We start from the raw sequence: 21303 nt of genomic DNA on the forward strand, positions 1-21303 counted from the left end.
ATTATTCCCAAGTATTAGGCACTTCAAAATAAAATCCACTTAAAACACTTAAGATAAATAATGTTTCTAGTTTCAATATTTAATCCAAGCAGATGCAGACAATAAACAGGTTTATAAAATTATTCTGTTGAATTAAAACTCTGTATAGCATTTAGCTTTTACAAATATTTTTTATCCTTCAGTGTATCTTATATTCATATTTTAAAATATCTTTGCACAGTCCTTTATGTAGCTACATGCTAAAAATCTGCAGATGCACAATTTAACACTAAACAGGACAAAAAATACATTCCATATCCATTCATATGCAAATTTAAAACATTACACTTGGCAGATAAAGAATGAAAAATTATTTAAAAAAAATCAAACTACAAAAATGCACACATAAAAGTCCTCCCTTTTGGATTTTTAATAAAATACTGCTCTGTATAAGATCTAATGAAAAATTCTAGTACTTACAAAATACTTTATATCTATGAGAAAATGAATGTTTAAAGTTATACCTGTGTGAATTAAACATAACTGTAGAGTTGAAATAGGATATAAAACAAAAGAGCTGAATCATGGATGATACGGCATAGGCCTATGTACACATCCGATGTAAGAGAACATATGAAAGTCAGTTGGGCGTTAGGCAGTAGACATTATAGCGCCCATAAAAATAAAGATAAAAACACAGTAAAGGAAAGTAGGGCTTATTCTACATTTGCTCCCTCCCGTCGGAGGTGGCATGATAATGAGGCAATTTGAAGCAGGGTAATGAGGCACTAACAAGCATATTCAGCACCTCATCAGCATAATAGCAGACGCACAAATTTCAAAGTGCAGACTTCGAACGGCAGACTGTCAGTGTAGATGCGGGCAGCTTTGAAATAAGCACCTCACTTCGACATTCCCTTACTCCCACAAAATTAGGTGGAATAAAGGAATGTCTAAGTGGGGTGCTTATTTCGAAGCTGCATGCATCTACACTGTCAATCTGCAATTTGAAGTCTGCACTTCAAAATTCGTCTGCCATTATGCTAATGAGATGCTGAATATGCACGTTCGTACCTCAGTAGCTTACTTCAAATTGCCTCATTACCATGCCACCTCTGATGACAGCGGGCAAGTATAGAAGCAGCCTAGGGCTATGTCTAGATTGTCAAGAACTGTCCACAAAAGATATGTAAATTGTGCAATGTATTTGCACATCTCCTGCTGACAGTTCTGTCGGGAGAGTCTTTCCCAACATTTGGCCTGTCCATGGCTGAGTCTACAGAGTGCGGCTTTCATGGCAGGTCCATGCTAATGAGCAACCTTGAAATTGCAAATGGCTGCTTATTAGCATGGTCCCTCTGCTCATTAGCATAGCTGCACAAGAGGTCAGTCTCAGAAGAGGGGAGTGCTAGCAGTAGAGAGGCTGTGTGGACATGCCCCTGTTGGCAAAAAGCCAATCTGTTGCCAGACCCTTATACCTTTAGGTACGTCCACATGGCCCCTTTACTGCTGGCACCACCCTCGACTGAGCTCTTGCGTGGCTGTGCTAATGAGCCAAGGGACCATGCTAATAAGCAGCCGTTTGCAATCTCAAGGCTGCTCATTAGCGCTCACCTGCTGGGAAAGCCACACCGTGTAGACCCAGCCTCTGTGGAGCCAAATGTTGGGAAAACCCCCTCTAATGACACATCCCTTTTTCATGGAACAAAGATGACCAGGATGTCAGCAGAAGGCTCCCAGAGCAGCAGACTTCTGTTGGGAGATCTCTGGTCTCCTGACAGAAGCCTGCAACCTAGACATAGCCTAGGAAATTGGGATTAATATAATATACTGTGGATATAGAACAAATATTTAACCTATGTATAAAAACTTGGTATGGCAGTTTCAGTGGCACTGCGAAAAATTCAGCTGCTAAGTTGGAAGAAGAAACCATTTAATGAGGAAAAAAAGGCTGATTTATACCGGCATTGGCAGAGTCTCCTTCATAAATCAGTGTTTGCATATGTGGCTTTCTAGACAAAAGAGGACAACATAAGATTTATGTAATTCAGTGTTTCAGCACAGACTCTAGAACCTGCATCCAGTATCTATTAACCAGGTAATCCTGGCGATAACATTGAAAAATAAGGTTTTGTGGCGCACAGAATCACTCTAAAAGTTTATTAGGTGTCACTGGTACATAATCCAGTTTCTTTCATGATTGGAGTTTCTCAAAAGACCCTCCCTTCCCCACCCACTCTTTTCAAGAGATCAAATAATACGAGAGAGTGGAAATTCAGGGCTGGAAATCTTATTATGAGAAGCAACAACGTTTTAAAAATATTTATGCCAGTACCACTATCATGCCAACATCATCCCTAATGTTGCTGATGAGATACGGCTACATTGTGAAGGCCAACTTTTTCTTAGTGGAATGTACCTTAAGACCCTGTAAAAGGCAAAGCTCAAAAATATGACAAAGTTAATAATGTTGATAGACATCTTGGAGAAATAGGATTTTGAACCTTATAAATTTAAGAATTTAAATAATTTTTAAACATCAATTTAATGATTAAAGATCTTAAAATTCACATTGTGAAGAATGAGCTCACATTGGAAAATATCAGATTTAAGGAAAAGCACACAGCACAGCAGAACACAGATGAATTTTGAAGACTATGTATGAGCCAGATGCTACTGAGACACCCTCTCTTGAAAAAAAGGGTGCACACAAGTTGTTCAGTGTGAAGACCTGCAGCTTGCTATTCTAGCCTGGAGATATGCATGTATGTTGAATGACTAACATGGCATGACATAAAAATAATCCTGAAATTACATGATTTCTGTAATCAGCATTTAAATAACACTGGATTCACATACGGAATCTGTTATCTTGGTCAATCCACATTCACTGAAAGTTTTATGATTAAGTTCAGACTATTATAAAAGTATTGATGTATCAGATGTCTAGAAGACAAGTATCTGACCAAAAAAGGCAAAGTTTCTCAGGTAACATACTTTCTAGGAGAAGGACAGAAGTAGAAAAACCTATCGAAGACTTCTGAAAGGCAGGCTAGCAGAGAGGAGACAGAAAGTTTTTGGAAGATGAATCAAATACCCTAAGAAGTGAAACGTCTGTGAGATGAAATTGGATGTTACTACAGGAAAGTGAAGCTTATATTACTATGGCAAAGCAGCAAGACAAGAAAACAAGGAAATTTCCATAAACTCGCATGAAGTCTTAGAGACAATGTACTGAATCATTGATTTAAGTCTGACATACCACTAAGCTCTCTAAGGTTTAAAGGAAAAAGTATTTTCATAGGGACAGACAAGAATAAAATAAAAATGGTGGTGCAGACCGAGACAACATCTTTAGTTTGAACCAAATGAGATGAGACGAGACATCAAGTTTTACTTCAAATCCACAGAGTTTTCATTGATAATGACAACTGCATGAATGTGTAGATCACAAGGTAGTACAGTGCCCTTTGAGTTTTTTCTTTCTTTTAGATGGACTAATATTAAGAATGAAGATATTACTAGTTAAAGTGATAATTCCCTCCCAAAAGATAAATTAAAAAAAAGTTTGGTCTGGGTATTAGGGAATTAGCTTGGAACTCTAACTCAAGGATGACAATTTAGAGTGTCCCCTGCCACAATACATTATGCAGCTAAAATACCTGTTAAAAGTCAGCTAACAAACAGAAAAATAATAATTTAGAAAAGAGCTTGCCAGATTACAAAATTAAACTGATGGCGGAAAATGTAGCTGGAAGGAATTGTCTCAAAGGGTGAGTATGGGTTTGATTAACATGCTTTACATCCAAATATCTTTGCGCTCAACTCATTTTATAATTTGGAAAAAATGCAGGATTTTTGTGACTTTTAGAGACCATGCAGAAGTACACGTGGATGTGTAGTGGAGATCTTGGAGATGTTGGTTCACCAGTAAAGTGGGGTTAGATTTAAAAATGAATCATAACTAGTAACTTTATTAATATAATTTGAATTGAGAACTTGTTTGCAAGTTAATTTGCATTTGCTGTATTCTATAAGCCAGCTGTTTCCCATTCATGTACTGTAGTTGTCTGTCAGTGACACATCTACTTTGCCATTCTGTAAAATTCATCCTGTAACCGTAATTTTAGATATGTCATGATGTCTTCTGAGAGTTTCAGAACTGCTACCCTTTGGTATGAAGCCTAAAAATGAATGTAGTAACAGCAACTCTGGCAGTGCCACCCACAATTAAGTTTTGTTTCCACTGCTTCAGATCAAAAGGACATAGAAACAAATAAATATGAAAATGTACAAGTAAATAAAAGCCTTCCCCATTTCATTATGTTACCATAAAAAAGGAGTTAAAATACAAAGATCATATTAAATAATATTCGATGCCTGACTTATCACTGCCACATACCCCACCCCAAAAGCAAGGCAATTCTGAATTAGGATTCCCACTCTAGTATTATTGCTGCTCAACCAGTAGAGTTTGTAAGCCACTGCTCAGAGATCTAGGCACCAATGGATCATGTGGTGACCTTAATTCAGGATTTTCTGGCTTTTATATATTTAAGATCTTTAATCAAATTTTAACATAATTTTATATAGACTTATCAACAGCTTCGAAAAAGCCTAAGAACTGAAATTTCTTTCACTCTTTATTATACTTTTTTTTTTTTAAAAATAATGCTTTATAATTTTTAAAGGATATAAACCCTGGGATAAGAGGAAGAATAAAATCATACTTAAAATGGATGATTTTTCTAAATAGTACTTACATTTTTAAGGATATGTATAGATCCTTAAAAACATATATATGAAAAAATTGGGGATAGAGGAAAGATAAAAATCTAGCTACTGTATTTATTCTGAAGATTTTGGTGCACCAAAATTGACGGCCAGTTTTCTTGGCTTTCGTTTGCTAGAAATGTTTGGTGTTGATTTGTTATGAGAAACACTTGAAGTAATTATGTTGTCTTGAAAAGAAACTGTTGACTGAGCAGCTTGAGTAGGATTTAAAGGAGTTGAAGTATCCTGTTGAATGAGGTTGGTGTTGTCAGAAGACACTCGCTGTTCATTCTTCATTTGTACAGCTTGAGAGGAGCTCTGGAATTCTTTGAACTCCAAATTTTTCTTGCTAGCAGCCCTTTTTTTAGTTACCTTTAAATCAAATAAATATTATTTAACAGAAGATATTTTCGTAAAAATGCAAACAGATTAGTCAATAACCTTCTAAAACTGAACAATATATCACAGGAGTGTCTTTGCAGCCATCCTCTCCCTATTAGATTACAAGATTAGCACTGAAGCTTAGAATATCAGTGGAGTCACTGTGAAGTGATGCGAACAGCTAAATGCAAAGCTGAGAATTCTTTTTGTTAAGAGTATCACCAGGCTGAAGTGTCACTGGCATTCAGGATCTGATACTGACCAAATGTTAAGTTCTCGGCCATTTTCAAATTACATTTACACTTGACTTTATAAGTTACATCCATGTGATAGAATGTGGTTTCAAGCTTGTGTATTAATACTTTAGCATGTGTTAAAAATACAATACCAAGGCAGTCCCTGTCATGCTTACCTGTAGAGGAATAAACTGATTGTGAGTACCAACTGGTATAGTTCCTGCAAGAGGCATATTCGCTGGATATGAACCAGGATAGTAAGGGTTACCATGAATCGGCACTGGAGCTCTCCATGGCACTGGACCAAACATGTGAGATGATGGAGGCATCATATTGCCTGTGAAAAACAACCAATAACTTTTAGTTTATATTATTTCCTTACAGGAAGGAGGGGAGTTCTCTGAATCCAGCATATCTCCAGGATATTTTTATACTTTGCTCTTTTCACCACCAAGAAGTGCTTTTTTTCATGCACCAAGGCACTGATTTACAACTGAGGAGGGCAGAATGCACTCCCTCTGGAACAGCTAACAAAGCAAGAGAACGGAGAGAACAGTTCCTACTTGGGGGCCTCATATACTACAGTATTGCCAACTAACTGCTGGTAGCTACAAACACAACAGAGCATTAATGATATTATGGAAATTTTCAGTAGTCTTTATTGGGGTTAGATTTAAAAATAAATCACAACACTGCTTGGAAGAGGCTGACAGGATTCCTATACAGTATCTCAGGGAAGTACTGAAAATACTAAAGTGAGCTGGTTCCAAAAATGTAACAAAGGACAGCTTGACACAGATGACTGTTAGCATTTGGAGAAAATATTAGAAAACTATTGAGACAATAGATGAATCACAAGGAGAGCTTTCTGGCAAGTCATAGAAGTAGATGAATCTTCCCTCCTACTGAGCAGAACTACCAGACCTAGACTGCTTCCCATTGTACTCAGGAGAAAAACTAACAGACAATGAATTGACAGATGTCTTGAAAAGAATGAACAAACAAATGTAAGGTGCGAAATTTTTAGTTTTCAATTTGTGTGACCATGAAAATAGGTTCACCAATTTCCTTTTCCCAGGACACTCAGAGGTACATCTACATCTGGTAGGAACTAAAATGGTGTTCTCTGGAAGCTCCCCCATCTTCAAAAAATCCTGTTAAGAGTTAAAGTCAAGTATTTGAAAAGTATATTAGTCAGATACTTACTAGTGGATTGATTAAAAACTGGAGGAATAGATCCAGGTGGTACAGGTGCTCCCATGGACTGATAATTTGGAAACAACGGTGGAGGCGGTGGCAAAGAAAAGTTCACTCCTAGTGAGCTCTAGTTAAGAGAATAATTTTTATTACAAAAGACTAAATGCAATATACCAAGACAAAGATACAAAACGTTATATAGCATGCTCTTCTCACCAATCGTTGTAATGCAAAAAATGCTGCTCTCTCTTTGGCTTCACTTTCAGAGTGACACTGAGGTCCATGAACTAATAAGCCATTGGATAATTTTACTTGACAAACTGTCATGGTCTATGAAAAAAAAAAATCAAATTTTTTTCATTCAAATCTTTTGTTACCGCCATATACAAACAAACAAACAAACAAACAAACAAGCTAAACATTGAGCCAGATTAATGTAAATACATACAATATTTTTAAATTTAGTACGTTATTTTGGAAAGGAACCAAACCAAATCGAAGGCACTAAGGTCTCAGCTACATCGGCATTTTATTTGTTAGTGAAAATTGATAGCAAGGTGCACAATATACATCAGTGGTTGGCTGCCTGCGTCCCATCAGGGTTCTATGTGTGGCCCACAAGACATTTTGCCAGATTCTGCTGGCTTCCATTCATCATCAATAACCGTGGGCTCAGCGCCCGTTGGTGTTTGATGCCCCTCTCACTATTCCTTTCCATCTTTACCTGTCCAGTGCAGCGTGGCTTAGTTTCTGCAGACTAGTTCTGCACCAATCTACTATATCATCTACCCATTCTCTATGGGGTCTTGCCTCTCCTATTCAAACCATCCATTATGCTGAATACCAGGGTCTTGATTTTGTATTTGTCGTTCATTCCAAAAATTAATGGCTTCCATTAATGTAGTTTTTTTTCCTATCAGTATTATAAAGTGACATGCATGTAAAGAAGGGCATGTGAGATGATGAGCTGAATGCTGATTGCTCACAACATTGCGAGAGCCACGTGTTCCTTTGCATACTGCTATGGTTCAATAACACACCCCACAAATTCTAAGTATGCAAAGTACAGTTAGCAAAACTTTCCTATCCTGGGAGACCATCCTGGTTACAACTATCTTGTGGCCCACTGAGATGAAGGAGGGCCACTCATATGTTCTACTCACTAGCTCAGGTTGACCATCGCTGATTTACATGTATGCAGCTTACTTCAAAGCCTGTAGTTCTAATTATAAAACAAATCTTACTTGTGGTGTTCTGAGGAATGAGAAATCTGGCTGTGCCATTCCAACAAGGGAACAAATGCGAGAGAGCTCAGATACTGGGGTAGACAAAGAAGACTGTGGGCCATGGAGAGGGTGTCCTCCAATTTCCAGAACATGAGCATTATGAGGGCCTCCTACACTTTGAGGCTTGTTCATGTAAGCAGCTATTAAAAGAAAAAAATGTATTAGGCAAAAATATAAAAAAGAAAGAAAAGTCTAAAACACCAATAGAGAAGCACATACATTTGCATAAGATGCTGGTGTTTTCAGAATATCCAACTTTAATGGCAAGTATCAGAGAGGTAGCCATGTTAGTCTGTATCTTCAAAAACAAGAAGTCCTGTGGCACCTTATAGAACAACAGATATTTTGGAGCATAAGCTTTCATGGGCAAAGACCCACTTCATCAGATGCATGATGCATCTGTCTCATGCATCTGCTGAAGCGGGTCTTTGTCTACAAAAGCTTATGCTCCAAAACAACTTTTATGGCAGGCTTTCAAGAAAATGCTACATACTGTACAAATTTCCAATGCTGAATGATAAAACAGAGATAGAAAATGTGGAAAATTGTACTGTTTGTTCTGGAAAACAACTATTGATAACAGTCTTTTTATTAACTGCAGAGGCTCATAATATAAGGCTTTTAAACTATTTTTATGAGAATTAGCTGGTATAGGTACATACCCATTTTTTTTGTTGGTCTGTGCTGCATGGTAGCTCCATGGGAATCCTGCCTAGCAGAGGAAACAGGAACTTCATTCTTAGTTTCTGCATCAGCACCATCAATCTTCAAAATTTCTTTGAGCATCTGTGTTCCTTTCTTTAAAAAAAAAGAAAACATTCAATAATCCAATGAAGTTTAGACAGCACTAGTCAAAATGAATAAAAAAATCCTTCACAATGGTAACAAAAATTGCAGCTTTTAATTTCCCTGCACAGTAATATTTTACTATTAACAAATGTAGATGTTAATTTGCTTTCAGAAAAGTTAATTTAAATGTAATTATTTTAATAAAATAATATATTAATTTGTTTATAAGATGATGTATAAGCAAAATACTAAATTGCTACCCAATGGCTCCTACAATACACAAACCATAGCAAAGGACTGTGGAGACAGATGTTCTTCATCAGTCACTACTTCTTCCTTGGGATAAGATGATTGCACTTCATTTTCTTTGGAGATTTTCAAAGATGCTAGAAGATTTTCTAGTTCAGAGTCCTTCTAAGGAACAGAGGTAAGAATATACAAAAAATGCACATAATACTCCGTAATTAAAATGATTAATGCAATGAGCAGAAATAATTGGTTTAAAAGATTAAGTCTACTTCAGGCTGCTTAGTCTTGTCAGTGTCTGATGATAACATGGCTCTGGCAACGTATACACTAGAAGCATTTGTCTACAGAAGTTGCTGTCGGAAAAGATGTTCCAACAAAACTTCTGTAGAAAGATCATGTCTACACATAAAAGTGGATCGATGTTTTGATCTGCTCTATTGACAAAAGGGCCCCTTGGAGGGTCTACATGTCAACAAAATGCATTTTGCGTGTAGATGGTCCCTGAGTTTTATAGAGAAAACCCTAGTGTAAACATAGCTTTCATGTGGAACTCCACTCAAGCCCATGGAACTGTGGGCACACAGTGACTTCCAGGCTGAACATATCTAAGTGTTAGAGCAGCTGGGTCAACCTGTGGCTCCAGAGCTGCATGCAGCTCTTTACAAAAAATATGTGGCTCCTTGCACAGGCACCAACTCCAACACTTAGATGTTCCAATTTTCTAATGTGCCAGGAATTCCTCACTACTCAACTGCTGGCTCAGCTCTAGGCCCTGCCCCCACCACTCTACCCCTTTCTTCAAGAATCTTTCCCCTAAGCCTGCTGCACTCTTGCTCCTCCCCCCAACCCCTCCAGTGCCTCCTGCAGCAGATCATGGCAGGTGAGAGGAACGCTAAGTGGGGGAGTTGATGGGGCAGAGGGGTGCTGATATATTACTGCAGCTCTTTGGCAATGTGTCATTAGTAAATTATGGCTTCTTCTCAGGGTCAGGTTGGCCACGCCTACATTAAAAAGACCAAACTAGTCAGAAGCATGCTGATATTTCCGATATGCTTGCTCAGATTTAACTAGCCAGCTCTTACCTTCCCAGCTAAACAGGAGCCATCAACTGAAGCCATCTGAATTACAGGCACACTTGGACTTTCATTCCTCTTCAAAAGCTTAATATTATATTTATTTGTTCCTGCAACATTCTGAAAGAAATTGCAATATTAAATATTAAACACTAACCCCTCACATTTAGTAAAATGTAGATCATCTGAAAAGAATTTGTAAATAGTACTTCCTAGTCTATCATTCTTGTATCAATGGACTACATACTTATGGAGAGTACATAACATTTATCTTTTCCAATTACAAAATCAGCTTTAAATATCTGAAGCCAGAAAATCTTCATAAAAATGAAAACAATGGAAGAAATTGAAAATAAAAATATTTCCGATATGCTTGCTACCATCATAAAACACATCATGTGTGCCATAAGCATCACCTCTTTCCTTTTCTGCTGTAAAGGCTCCAAGAACAATGGTATAACATTATAGAAAATTTCTAAAGGATACCAACTGCCACAAATATAAATAAGAACTTTCCAACAGCAGGTAGCAGAATTCACTGAGCTGCTCACTGGAGAAAATTTGGAAAATGACAAACTAAAAATAGTAATAAATTAAAGAATTACTGGAATGCACACACTCAATATAAGAGGGATATACCTGTTTATTTGATATTTTGTGTGTCTGACCTTCACATCTTGGAACTTTAGAATCTTCTTTAACTACAAATAAATTAGTTCACAATATCAGCTGAGCAAAGGAACATTATTTACTCTTTTAAAAAGATATGAAAATAATCAAATTGACTCCAGAAACAATTATATGTCCCCAGTTAGATGAAATCAGAATTAAATATGTGTTTATGTATCAAACACTTGTTAATGCTGACTTCATTGTTCTTATGCACTTTTTAACAGGATAAAAGAAATAAACATTACATTCATGTGGTAATGCTTATGTATAGGGTCCTACCAAATTCACAGCCATGAAAAATGTGTCACAGACCATGAAATCTGTTTTTGGTGTGCTTTTACCCTATGCTATACAGTTTTCACAAGAGGTACCAGCATTTCTCAAGATGAGGCGGGGGAGACGTCACAAAAGGGAGTTGCAGGGAAGTTGCAAGATTTTAGGACAGTCGTAGCATTGCCACCCTTACTTCTGCATTGCCGTCAGAGCTGAGCAAGCAGAGTGGTGGATGTTGGTCAAGAGCCCAGCAACACCACCTTTCACTTCTATGCTGTTACTGGCGGTGGCTCGGCATTGGCAGCTGGGCCCCTGGCCAGTATGTGCCACTCTCTGCCTGCCTAGCTCTGAAGGTTGCACCGCTAAAAACAGCAGTGTAGAAAGAAGGACAGCAGTACTGCAACCACCCTACAATCACCTTGCAAGCCCTCAACTACTCCTTTTTAGGTCAGGACCCCTATAATTACAAAACTGTGAAATTTCACATTTAAATAGCTAAAATCATGAAAATTATTATTTTTAAAATTCTCTGTGAAATTGACCAAAATGGATTGTGAATTTGGTAGGATTCTACTTAGGTAGCTTTGATTGTGAATTTGGTAGGGCTCTACTTAGGTAGCTTTACTTGTGTCTAGTAAATGCAGTTACTTTTGCTTCAAAAGTTTGTATATATAAAAATATCCTCTGTAAGGTTGATAATGTGAGACAATTACTTGATTGAAGACTGCAGGCTTAATAAAGAAATCAGATGCTTAAAAATAGCTCATCACAGTTCCTTTGGGCTGAATGGAACCAGCTTATGACCAGAATAGAGTCAGCATTTTGTTTGTAATACATATGTTTATAAAATTTTGATCGCAAAAAAATCTCAGTGGATATTTCTATAACAATCAGAAACACAAGCCAGCTTTTCAAAACTGAATTTCTGATTATAGTACTTACTCTTTTTAAATGTCTCCTGTTTTCTTTGCTGCCCTTTAAAGGTAGTCTCATTGAAGCCTGGTTTGTAGAACTGGCTGCCAGTTCCTGTCTTTGTTTCTTGAGGTAGAATTGCAACCTAGGAATTGAAATATTCACATATTTAATCTTATCCAGAAGACAGACACACGATCATTTACAATCTTTATAACAGGTCATCACTGCTTTCCATAATTCTGAATAAAGTTATATCATAGTACACAAAAACAGCTAGACTTATTTTTATATAAGTCTAAATATATTTAATCTTGTGATGAATTCAATAAAATATAGAAATACCTCTATATTTTGTTTTCTACCCAAGTGTCCATACATAACCTCACAAACCAATATTTTGTCTCTGAACAGAAGAAACTTCAGTGAAAATGTTATTCACAATCTGTTATATACTAACCTTCTCATTCATATTTTGTTGAATATACTGAGATTTTCCAGACCCTTGCAGTGATTGCCAAATGCTGCAAAATTCATCGTCTTGTTGACTCTGAGCCTGACAAAAAAATTAAACTATAAATATAGCTTTTGCATTGATAGAGATACAAATTAATTATTAAGGCTTGAGTTTTCAAAAGTGTTGAGTGACTGCCCTTCTCAATGACTTGAACAACATTTGTAGGTGTTTGTAATTTCTGAAAACTAGGCAACAAATACTTATGCTACCACTTACTCTAAATTTTTCCCTAAAATGTTAAAGCGGATTAGTTTTGTCATCTTGCCTTCACCAATAACCCCTCAATTTTACTACAATAATGAAGTGTAACAAAATGCATTTCAAGTTTTCCTCCAAAAGTAGGTTCCCAAGATGAATTGTGTTTCATTAATAAATCCTTGATCTTGCAAATCCTCACCAAAGACACCTCTAAGTACATCTGTGCATGCAGTTGCATAAGAATAAGGCTCACATATGTTAACAATTACTATGAGGATTTTATGGCCTGATTGGGAGGGTGGATAGGAAGTCAGTGATTTTTTTTTTTTTTTTTTTTTTTTTTTTTAACAGTACATATAAAAAGTTTATTTTTACTTAAATCAGTGGGCTGGTGGTTTGTGGGGTTTTTTTCTTTGGGTAATTTAAATTATACATTCTGCAGTATGGTTGGCTGCTAGGTCTCAGGCTCATCCATCTAATTAAAAATGCTGAAACATGTTACTATTTTTATGTATTTGTATTCACATTTATATGCCAATTAATAAAGTGTTATATTCTACACACTTATTTTCTTACACAATGAAAAGGTTTCTTTTTAAAGTGACCATAACCAAAATTTCCATTGGTATAGATTACACTAGACGGGAGGAGACGTGGTGAGGGGGCTGCTAATTGCATGGACAAAAAGTGGGGCCTGATGTAAAAAGTTTGTTCACCCCCAAGTTGTACAATTACTTAAATAAATTAATACAGGTAATGTAGCACAAAGATGTACCAAATTTAGTGAGAATGTTCAATTTAGTTGTAAATCAACATATTTTAATGGTTATTAACCAATGACAAAGGTACCTTTATTTAGAAAATAATTGAAATACACATGAAAAAGTTGATTAAAATTAATTTAATTCAAGGCTTTCCGCTTGGTGATTTAAACACAGATTGAACCTCTCTCATCCTGCACCCTTGGGACCTTATCTGTGCTGAACAAGATAATTTGCCAGACCACTGGAGGTCAATATTGTCTAACACATAACCAATACATTGCTTACTGGGCTCTTAGAAAACATTTAGGGGGTAAATTACAGCTGAATAACAGCACAGAACACTGAGAGCCAGGACTGGTGGCTGTAAACAAACTATGTGATCATGGGAAACTTGGCCACATCCATGATTAGTGGTTGTCTAGCTAACTAAAATCACGCTGGCTTATGCATGTTGCCATACAAGGAACTTCCAGATTAGAGGTTCAACCTATGGTTTTAAATCTATCCACACTGAAATGGGTTAATGCACTCACTTCCTTACAGACTCATTAAAGGCTGACTCACTCTGAATATTGATTACAAGACACCTGTGTTTGATAAGGGCAGTCTGGCCATGCTAAAAAAATCTGTAAAGCCAAAGGCAAAAGGACACCACTGTAAATCATGAGCCATTATACATACTAGCCTCTAACAAGCAAGCCAGAAATGCAGCCATAGCCACAGCAACAGCTTAATTCTTCTCACTGTATATTCCTTTGAAAACACTTTTTAATACTGTGATGATATAGTTAGTGTATAAAAATGGTTTATAAAAAGGGTATAAAAAATGTCAGTTCCATTTTAGGTGTGTGCGCACCCAAATGCATAGCTGTTAGAGATTTCTGTCTTAGTGGTAACCGTAATGTCAACTGTAGCATCCTCTGGAGTTGTGCTTCCATGTGGTGGTGTATTAGAAGGTGCTGAAACAGCAAGGCCTCAATTCCCTCTTGCCAGAAACTCCAACAGAAAGGGTAGGAGGACAGAAGATGGAATGAACACAAGCAACACAACTCAAAGAACAACAGTTACGAAAAGGTAAGTAACTGTTCTTTTCGAGTGCTTGCTCATGTCAATTCTATTTCAGAAAAGTCACAAGCAGTATCCATAGTGGTGAGCTCAGAATTCACAGCTTAGCAACCTACAATAGTGCACTACTAAAGCCAGCATCGTCCCAGGGCTATTGGGTCAATGCATAGTCATATATAAACATAAGGGCAGAAGACCAGGTGGCTGCTCTGGAAATGTTCTGAATAGGCACCTGGACTAGAAAGGCTGCTGAGAAGACCTGTATCCTGTAGAGTGAGCAGGAATGAACCCTGCAGGTGGCACATTTGCTTGGTCAGAGCAGAAACAAATTAAGGCTGTGACCAAGAAGAAATTCTTTGGAGTGGACACAAAGCAACTTTTCATCCTGTCTCACGAAGATGAATATTTGCGATGACTTACGGAATGCCTGGTCCTGGTAATGTGCAAGGCCAGAGGTGAACCATTCAGTAGGTGAGCCATTTCCACTTGGGAAGGTAAGTCACTGCTGGACTTCCCCAACATGACATACTGAACTTCAGCTGAGCACTGCTGCTCCTGCACATTTAGTGAGAACAGCCAGGCCACCATCCCACGTAACAATCTGGGATGCAAAAGACTGCCACGATTCTGGGACATTAGGCCTGACCTGAGAGTAAACTGGAATGGGTTTGCCACAGAGAGGTTCAGCAGTGTGCTGAACTAGCATTGGTGCGGCCATGCTGGCACTATGAGGATGACCCTCGCACCTGCCCTGTTTGATATACTTGAGGACCCCACAAAAGGCTGGTAGCCCCTGCTACAGCCTTAGGTGGACTGCAGGTCCTTGGCCAGAGTTGGGGGGATCCAACTGTAGCAGTACCCCCATGTGCCCCAATGTGGACATGGCCTGACACAGAACCTTTGCCTGAAGACCATCTGTCCTTCGGTGCTGAGACTCCTTTCTTCTCACTTTCTGGTCACCAGTAAAGGGGAGTGGTGCCAGGCTGAGTCCGGTGCCAGTGGAGCACTATATGCTGAAGCTAATGCATTCAGTATAAAATCTGCAGGGGAGGATTCCGAAGAGCTGCTTCCATTAGGTGGGCCCTCAGAAGGACATCCCACTCCTGGGTGCAAAGGCAAACGTTTTTACAAATACTACACTTGCCCTTTCCATGGTTTTGTCCTAGACATTTGAGACAACTGTCATGAGGATCATTGACTGTCATTGGCCCACTGCATACTGAAGACAACTTGAAGGCAGGTAGTGGGGCAAAGTCCCTACCAAAACTTTATTAACTAACCCAAGATAATTACTACTTATGATGAACTATGAACTATATACAATGAACAGAATGAAATCTGTATAGGAAAAAAACTGCTAGTGTTCTTGCAACGTAAGAGAAGGTGCTCCACCCATCATGGTAGGTACGAAGGAACTAAGAGGGCACAGGATGGCAGCACTTAACATACCACTGTATGGAAGTATCATTCCAGAGGGCTCCACAGCTGGACCTACAGATACTGCTAAGGCAGAAACCGTGGATAACTATATATGTGGGTGTGCACACACCTAAAATGGAATTAATATGAGCAAGCACTTAAAGAACTGCTTCCTCTGGCGAGGTATACTTTGCTAAATAACAACCAGGTTAATCTTCCATTTGATTTTGAGCGCTATTTGTTCCAATGCCTTCAAAAGGTTTAAATCCCTGAACATACAAATTGAATATGAAGTTTTAATGCCCAATAAGAAAATTAATCACAACACTTACTTTTTGTTTTTGATTGCCTCCCAGAAATGATCCTTTCTGTAGTGAAATGAAATTGCCCTGATTTTCAGCCCTGTGATTGTAATGTTGTCTTCCAATCAGTTGCTAAATCATTGATTTAAAAAAAAAAAAAAGGTAGATGTTTCATTGCTTCTAAGTTATTTTGTAGAATGATTTTTCTTCCACGGATTTACAAAATGAGAGGATCCTTAAACAATAAATTATCCCTCAAGCTCTCATTGTTCTTTAAACTCATTAAGAGAAAAAAGTTAAATTAAGCCTATGACAACTCAGTCTTATCCATGCCATTTTCCTTGCTTATTTCCAAAATGAGCTGAATTCTCAGGAATGTGCAAAATAGCTAGCACAGGGAAATCAAGTCCTCTTTTTATTCTCAGCATGGATATAAACCTGATCCAGAGGAGCAATCATTACTGACAGGGGCAGGAAAAAGAAGATAGTTGCCTTTCTGCCAAGATTGCTAACACAAAGGCTACTTTAGACATGTGCCCGCTAGTAACTGGACTGAAGTTACCAACTTTCTTTCACAGCCCTCAAACTGCTGTCAAAGGGATAAAGATTAGGGGCATTTGAATTTCTGATGGATCTGAAATAGTGACAGTGTAAAATGCTCCATATATTACTGAGTCACTAAACTTTGTCTAAACTTAACTAGGAAAAATAAACAATTCTCTCAGCATCAATGTACTAACACCACTTCTATGGAAAAAGTTTTTATATATAAAATAAAGATCTTACTTGAGTAGGAACAAAAAGGGAACGAGGAGAATGGTTGAGACCACCTAGATGCACTTTTTGTGAGCCTACAAATGACGAATCAGATGACCATGAGTTGTAATGATTCACAGCTGGTTGTGGTTTCACTATGGCTGTCAGTTTTTGATTTCCTGTTTCTGACCGACTACCATGAGACAGGTTAATTAAGGCACTTGCTGGCAGACGATATCCTCTGGCAGGAGAGCACCTAAACCAAAAGAGAAAAACAAGTCAACTAATTATTTTAAAAATTATTTTGTTCATTGTCCATTTTCTGCACGTCTCTATTAATAGCATTTTTAGATGGACAGTAAGAACTGGGACCATACCTAGTATTAAAATTGAAGTAATGTCCTTTGGCTATGACATTAACTATATGAATTCTCTACTGCCTACCACTGGTGACTAAGCAAGTTAAACACAATACATAATACTACTCTTTGAGCTTATATAGCCTCTCAAGCAATGAGTTCAAAAGCATGTCACAAATATTAGCTAATGATAATAGTACGCTTTTGAGGTCAATATTGTTTTAATCATTTCACAGAATGATAAACTGATGTGCAAATATATCAAGTGTTTTGCCTATGCTCTTCATGCAAGCAGCAGAGTCAAAAACATCATCAGAATCCTGGTTTCCAGAAACTTCTATACTACATAATTTTCTAAAATAGGTCTTAAAATGGAAGTTGTGGGGCACTCAGTGCTTTTGAAAATGTGACTACTGATCTAAATAAATAAATATAAATTTTGTATCCATACAAGAATGAGATGACTCAATGGAAAATTGGGATTCAACCCACCTGTCCCCACTTTGCCTCCCATGGGATTGTTTCGATTGGCATATGGGTTGTGTGACCTGGCATCACAGGATGGTACCCAACATAAAGACTTCTGTAAGATTTGCTTGCTCCCTCAAAGTAGGAAACCACCATAGGGTACGAAAAACCTAGAGATCAGGTGGTCAGAGTCTGGAGTAGAACTGGCAGAACTGTGACCCAATGCTTGATACACAGGTAAAGAGAAAAGAGCTGCAGGAGACTCAGAAGGGATCATTCAAGAATGACCAGGGAAGAAACTGTCTCTACCCACCATAAGGGAAAAGCCTGTCTGAAGCTACTGGCAGAATGAGCTAAATATTTTAGAAGGAATTAGGAGCTCATGAAGAGCATACTTAACTATTATACCTGTAGGAAGAGGCTCAGGTTTCTGCTGAATGACACTTCGTCACATGTTGGCTTACCCTATAAAACATGTTGGGCTCAGTCTAGCTCAAAACCTATCAGTTACCCAGCCTTGTCCCCGATCTAGCCCTGTAGAGGCAATTAGTGATCTCTGCTTGGTGTAATGAGTAACTGACCCTAGCTGAAGAGACTATTTAAACAAAGCAGAACTGAATTAAACACCCAGGACAGAGGGAAGAAAGGAGTTCCTTCTCTCTCTGGAAAAGGCCTGGGTCAGGAGGCCTGAGGAATGCTGCAGGGACAGAACTGATCCCGCAGCAGGCCATGGAAAAGGGACAAGATAAGGTAGGACTTTTCTGTGGACAGAAACCCACAGAGAGCAGAGTATGCTTCTGGAAGAGTGCAGTGATGACAGAGCTGATTCAGGGCATACAATAGGTGAAAGAGATCTACAGGGAGCACAGTTATCTTCTGGGTCAGAAAGCCCTGATATCAGGCTCTGTAAGTGGAAGCAGAAGCAGAAAACTTCAGTGATCTAAGGGAGAACAACAAAATATTTGGATTTTCATTTGTATCTTTCAATTACCCCAAAAAGGGGTTAAACTTTGCGACTTGGCAGAGGGGCTGAGCCACAGAAGACCATGTGAGAGGCAGACAGCCTGCAGGAGATTTGTCATCTGAGAATACTAGTGACATTAAGTATGAATGCAAAATTGTGCTCCATACTAGGAATGTGCCCCACTGGTTTAATAATATAAATGTGCAATCTAAAGAAGGGGAGAATAAACAAAAGCATTGGTTGGTTTGGGTGCGTTAACACTGAGGGGATACTGAAGTTGTAGCAGGGTCTGAAATCTGATGAGGTAAGAAGACCCTGTAGCATAACCATAGAAAGTTGCTCACTCAGTGCAGTAACTGAAGTTCTTCTCCTTTGCATGCTCCCCTTAGTTGACTGTAGAGCAATGCCTCTCAGTGGAACAAAAGGGGTTCAGAGTTACAATCATGGCAGATGATAAAACTGCAAGTCTACATATAGCATCTGAGCATGAGTTTTCCTCTCTAGCAGAAGTGCACAAACGGGGGGGGGATGCACCTCTGACACTTTGTAAGGTGGGGGCACAGAGTGATTGGCCTCCCCTCCCACCCCAGCTTCTGCTACATCGCCAGCCCTCTGCCGCTGTGTCACAGGGCTGGCGATGCAGCAGAAGATGGGGGTAGGGAGGGGAGCCGATTATGCTGAGCTAATCATGGAGAGGAGGCTGAGGAACCGGTTGCCAGCAGCAGGGACCAGGCTGGCTGGAAGGTGTCCCAGCATGGTGCTCACACTCCACCCCCCCGTAGCACCACAGCCCACCCCATAGTGCTTCCCTACCCTCCCAGGGGCAGCCGCCTCTTGCCCAGAGCCTGAGCTCCCGGCCAGCACGTGCCCCCGACCTGCACCCCTTCCCGTGGTCCTCAGTTACGAGGTGTGAGGGGGACATTCTAACTGCAAGACCTAAAAGGGGGACATGGCATAAAAAGTTTGCTCACCCCTCCTCTATGGCATAATGTTGCATGAATGAATGGGCTGGCACCAAAATTACTGCTTTACAGAAGACCATAATGGAGATTTTAAGGAAGGCTACAGAAGCAGAGGGAAGCTCGGATGGAATGTGAGAGTGTCCCTGAAAGAGTTGTAGCTTTTAGTGCTAACAAAAGCCAGTATATCTGAAGAACCATTTAGGCAGCGCCTGTTTAGATATGGCAGCTCCTCTTGATTGTTATATGAGGGAAAGGAGCATTTTCTGTTCTCTCACCCTGTGTCTACGTGTGCCCCCTCCTTTCAAAAGGGGCAAGTTAGTGAGCAGGTTTGGAAGATGCTAATGAGGAGCTGCAAGGAATATGCAGCACCTCATTAGCATAACGGCGGCCATGGAGACGGGACCTTCTGAAAGGACCCCCCCAGTTTTCAAAAGCCCTTCGTCCGATCACCAGATAGGAAGAAATGCTTTTGAAAACTGGGGGGTCCTTTCAGAAGGTCCCATCTCCACAGGTGGCACGCAATTCGAAAAACCTCACTTTTGAATTGCCGCGGCCGCCATTATGCTAATGAGGCACTGCATATTCATTGCAGCGCCTCATTAACATCTTTCGAACCCGCTCATTAACATGCCGCTTTCGAAAGGAAGGGGCACATGTAGACCCAGCCTCAATGTAAAAGGCTAGAACCCTTCGGATATCCAAGCTGCGAAGTGATGCTTCTCATTTAATCCCATTTGGTCTGAGGAAGAATGAGGGGAGGTACATAGGTTGATTAAGATGGAATGAAGAGGTAAGCTTAGGTAAGAACATGGGATGTGGTCTTTAGGTAGGTAGGAAGAATGCAGTGTATAGGGGTTGTGCCATAAGGGCTCCCAGTCCTCTCCCCCTCACCACCAATGTGAATTGCTATTGGGACAGTGAGGTTCTCAGCCCCTGCAAAGCTGGCTTACGTCCCAATGAACTCCAGCTTCTGCACCGGTGTGAATGCTGATTTCTGTGCATTTACTTTTAAGCTTGGACAAGTGGAAATAACTACTGTGTTTTCAGTATCTTCTAGTGCCCTTTGCTGAACTGACTCTGAGTAATCAATCATCCAAACAGAGGAATGTGATGACTACTTGTCTGCACAGATGAGCCACCACCACTGTGAAAACATTCAAAAATACCTATGGGTCAGCAAACAAACCAAGGTCCCAGACACACAATGAATACCTGTCCAAGCTTGGGATAGAGTCTGCATGTAAGGCAGCATTTAAAACACAGCAAGTCAGGCATGATCCTCAAAGAAGAGATTTCACCCATCAGGGAGGACAACTATGATATTCCACTAATAACTGAAACTTTATTTCCTAATATAAGATAATTTTTATAAAAGGAGACAAAATAGATTAAGGAGAAGTAAATATAAACTAACAACTTATTATTGCCCAAATAACTAAACTGAGTAGGTCAAACTAAGAGGTGCTGCTAAGTGCTTGGGCTCAAGTGAAAGGTGGTAGAAAAGAAACTCAGGGTGGTGGTATGCTATGTTATTGTCTAAGGTGGCATGAGATAGGGACAGCACATGTGATCCAATCAGGCACAGCTACTACAAATCTCTCTGATTTATAGAGCAAGGGTGTGCAATCACCTAAAATGGAACACACACAGGGACACTTCAAAGAAGACGCTGCTAGTTTTGAAAATCTTGGTCTATTGTATTTAAATCT

General features: G+C 39.1%; 1 protein-coding gene across 2 annotated transcripts in view; it reads right to left on the reverse strand.

The window, feature by feature from the left end:
• Nucleotides 1-1054: 1054 nt before the first annotated feature.
• The window catches only part of XRN1 (5'-3' exoribonuclease 1), a 73533-nt gene continuing 53284 nt past the window's right edge, over nt 1055-21303 (reverse strand). Inside the window, exons 31-43 of one of the 2 annotated variants that reach the window (XM_075004144.1) lie at nt 16872-17097; nt 16116-16217; nt 12281-12376; nt 11851-11965; nt 10603-10664; nt 9973-10083; nt 8927-9052; nt 8515-8650; nt 7811-7992; nt 6783-6896; nt 6576-6693; nt 5546-5706; nt 1055-5124 (exon numbers count right to left, since the gene is read on the reverse strand). In XM_075004144.1, the coding sequence (XP_074860245.1) occupies nt 4828-5124; nt 5546-5706; nt 6576-6693; nt 6783-6896; nt 7811-7992; nt 8515-8650; nt 8927-9052; nt 9973-10083; nt 10603-10664; nt 11851-11965; nt 12281-12376; nt 16116-16217; nt 16872-17097 (1846 nt within the window). In that variant the 3' untranslated portion in view covers nt 1055-4827. Of the gene's footprint in view, nt 5125-5545; nt 5707-6575; nt 6694-6782; nt 6897-7810; nt 7993-8514; nt 8651-8926; nt 9056-9972; nt 10084-10602; nt 10665-11850; nt 11966-12280; nt 12377-16115; nt 16218-16871; nt 17098-21303 lie in introns of both variants that reach the window. The other variant, XM_075004143.1, reaches the window with a different exon arrangement.

The sequence above is a fragment of the Carettochelys insculpta genome, chromosome 10 (assembly GCF_033958435.1).
Source record: "Carettochelys insculpta isolate YL-2023 chromosome 10, ASM3395843v1, whole genome shotgun sequence".
In the NCBI taxonomy this organism is placed as follows: domain Eukaryota; kingdom Metazoa; phylum Chordata; order Testudines; family Carettochelyidae; genus Carettochelys; species Carettochelys insculpta.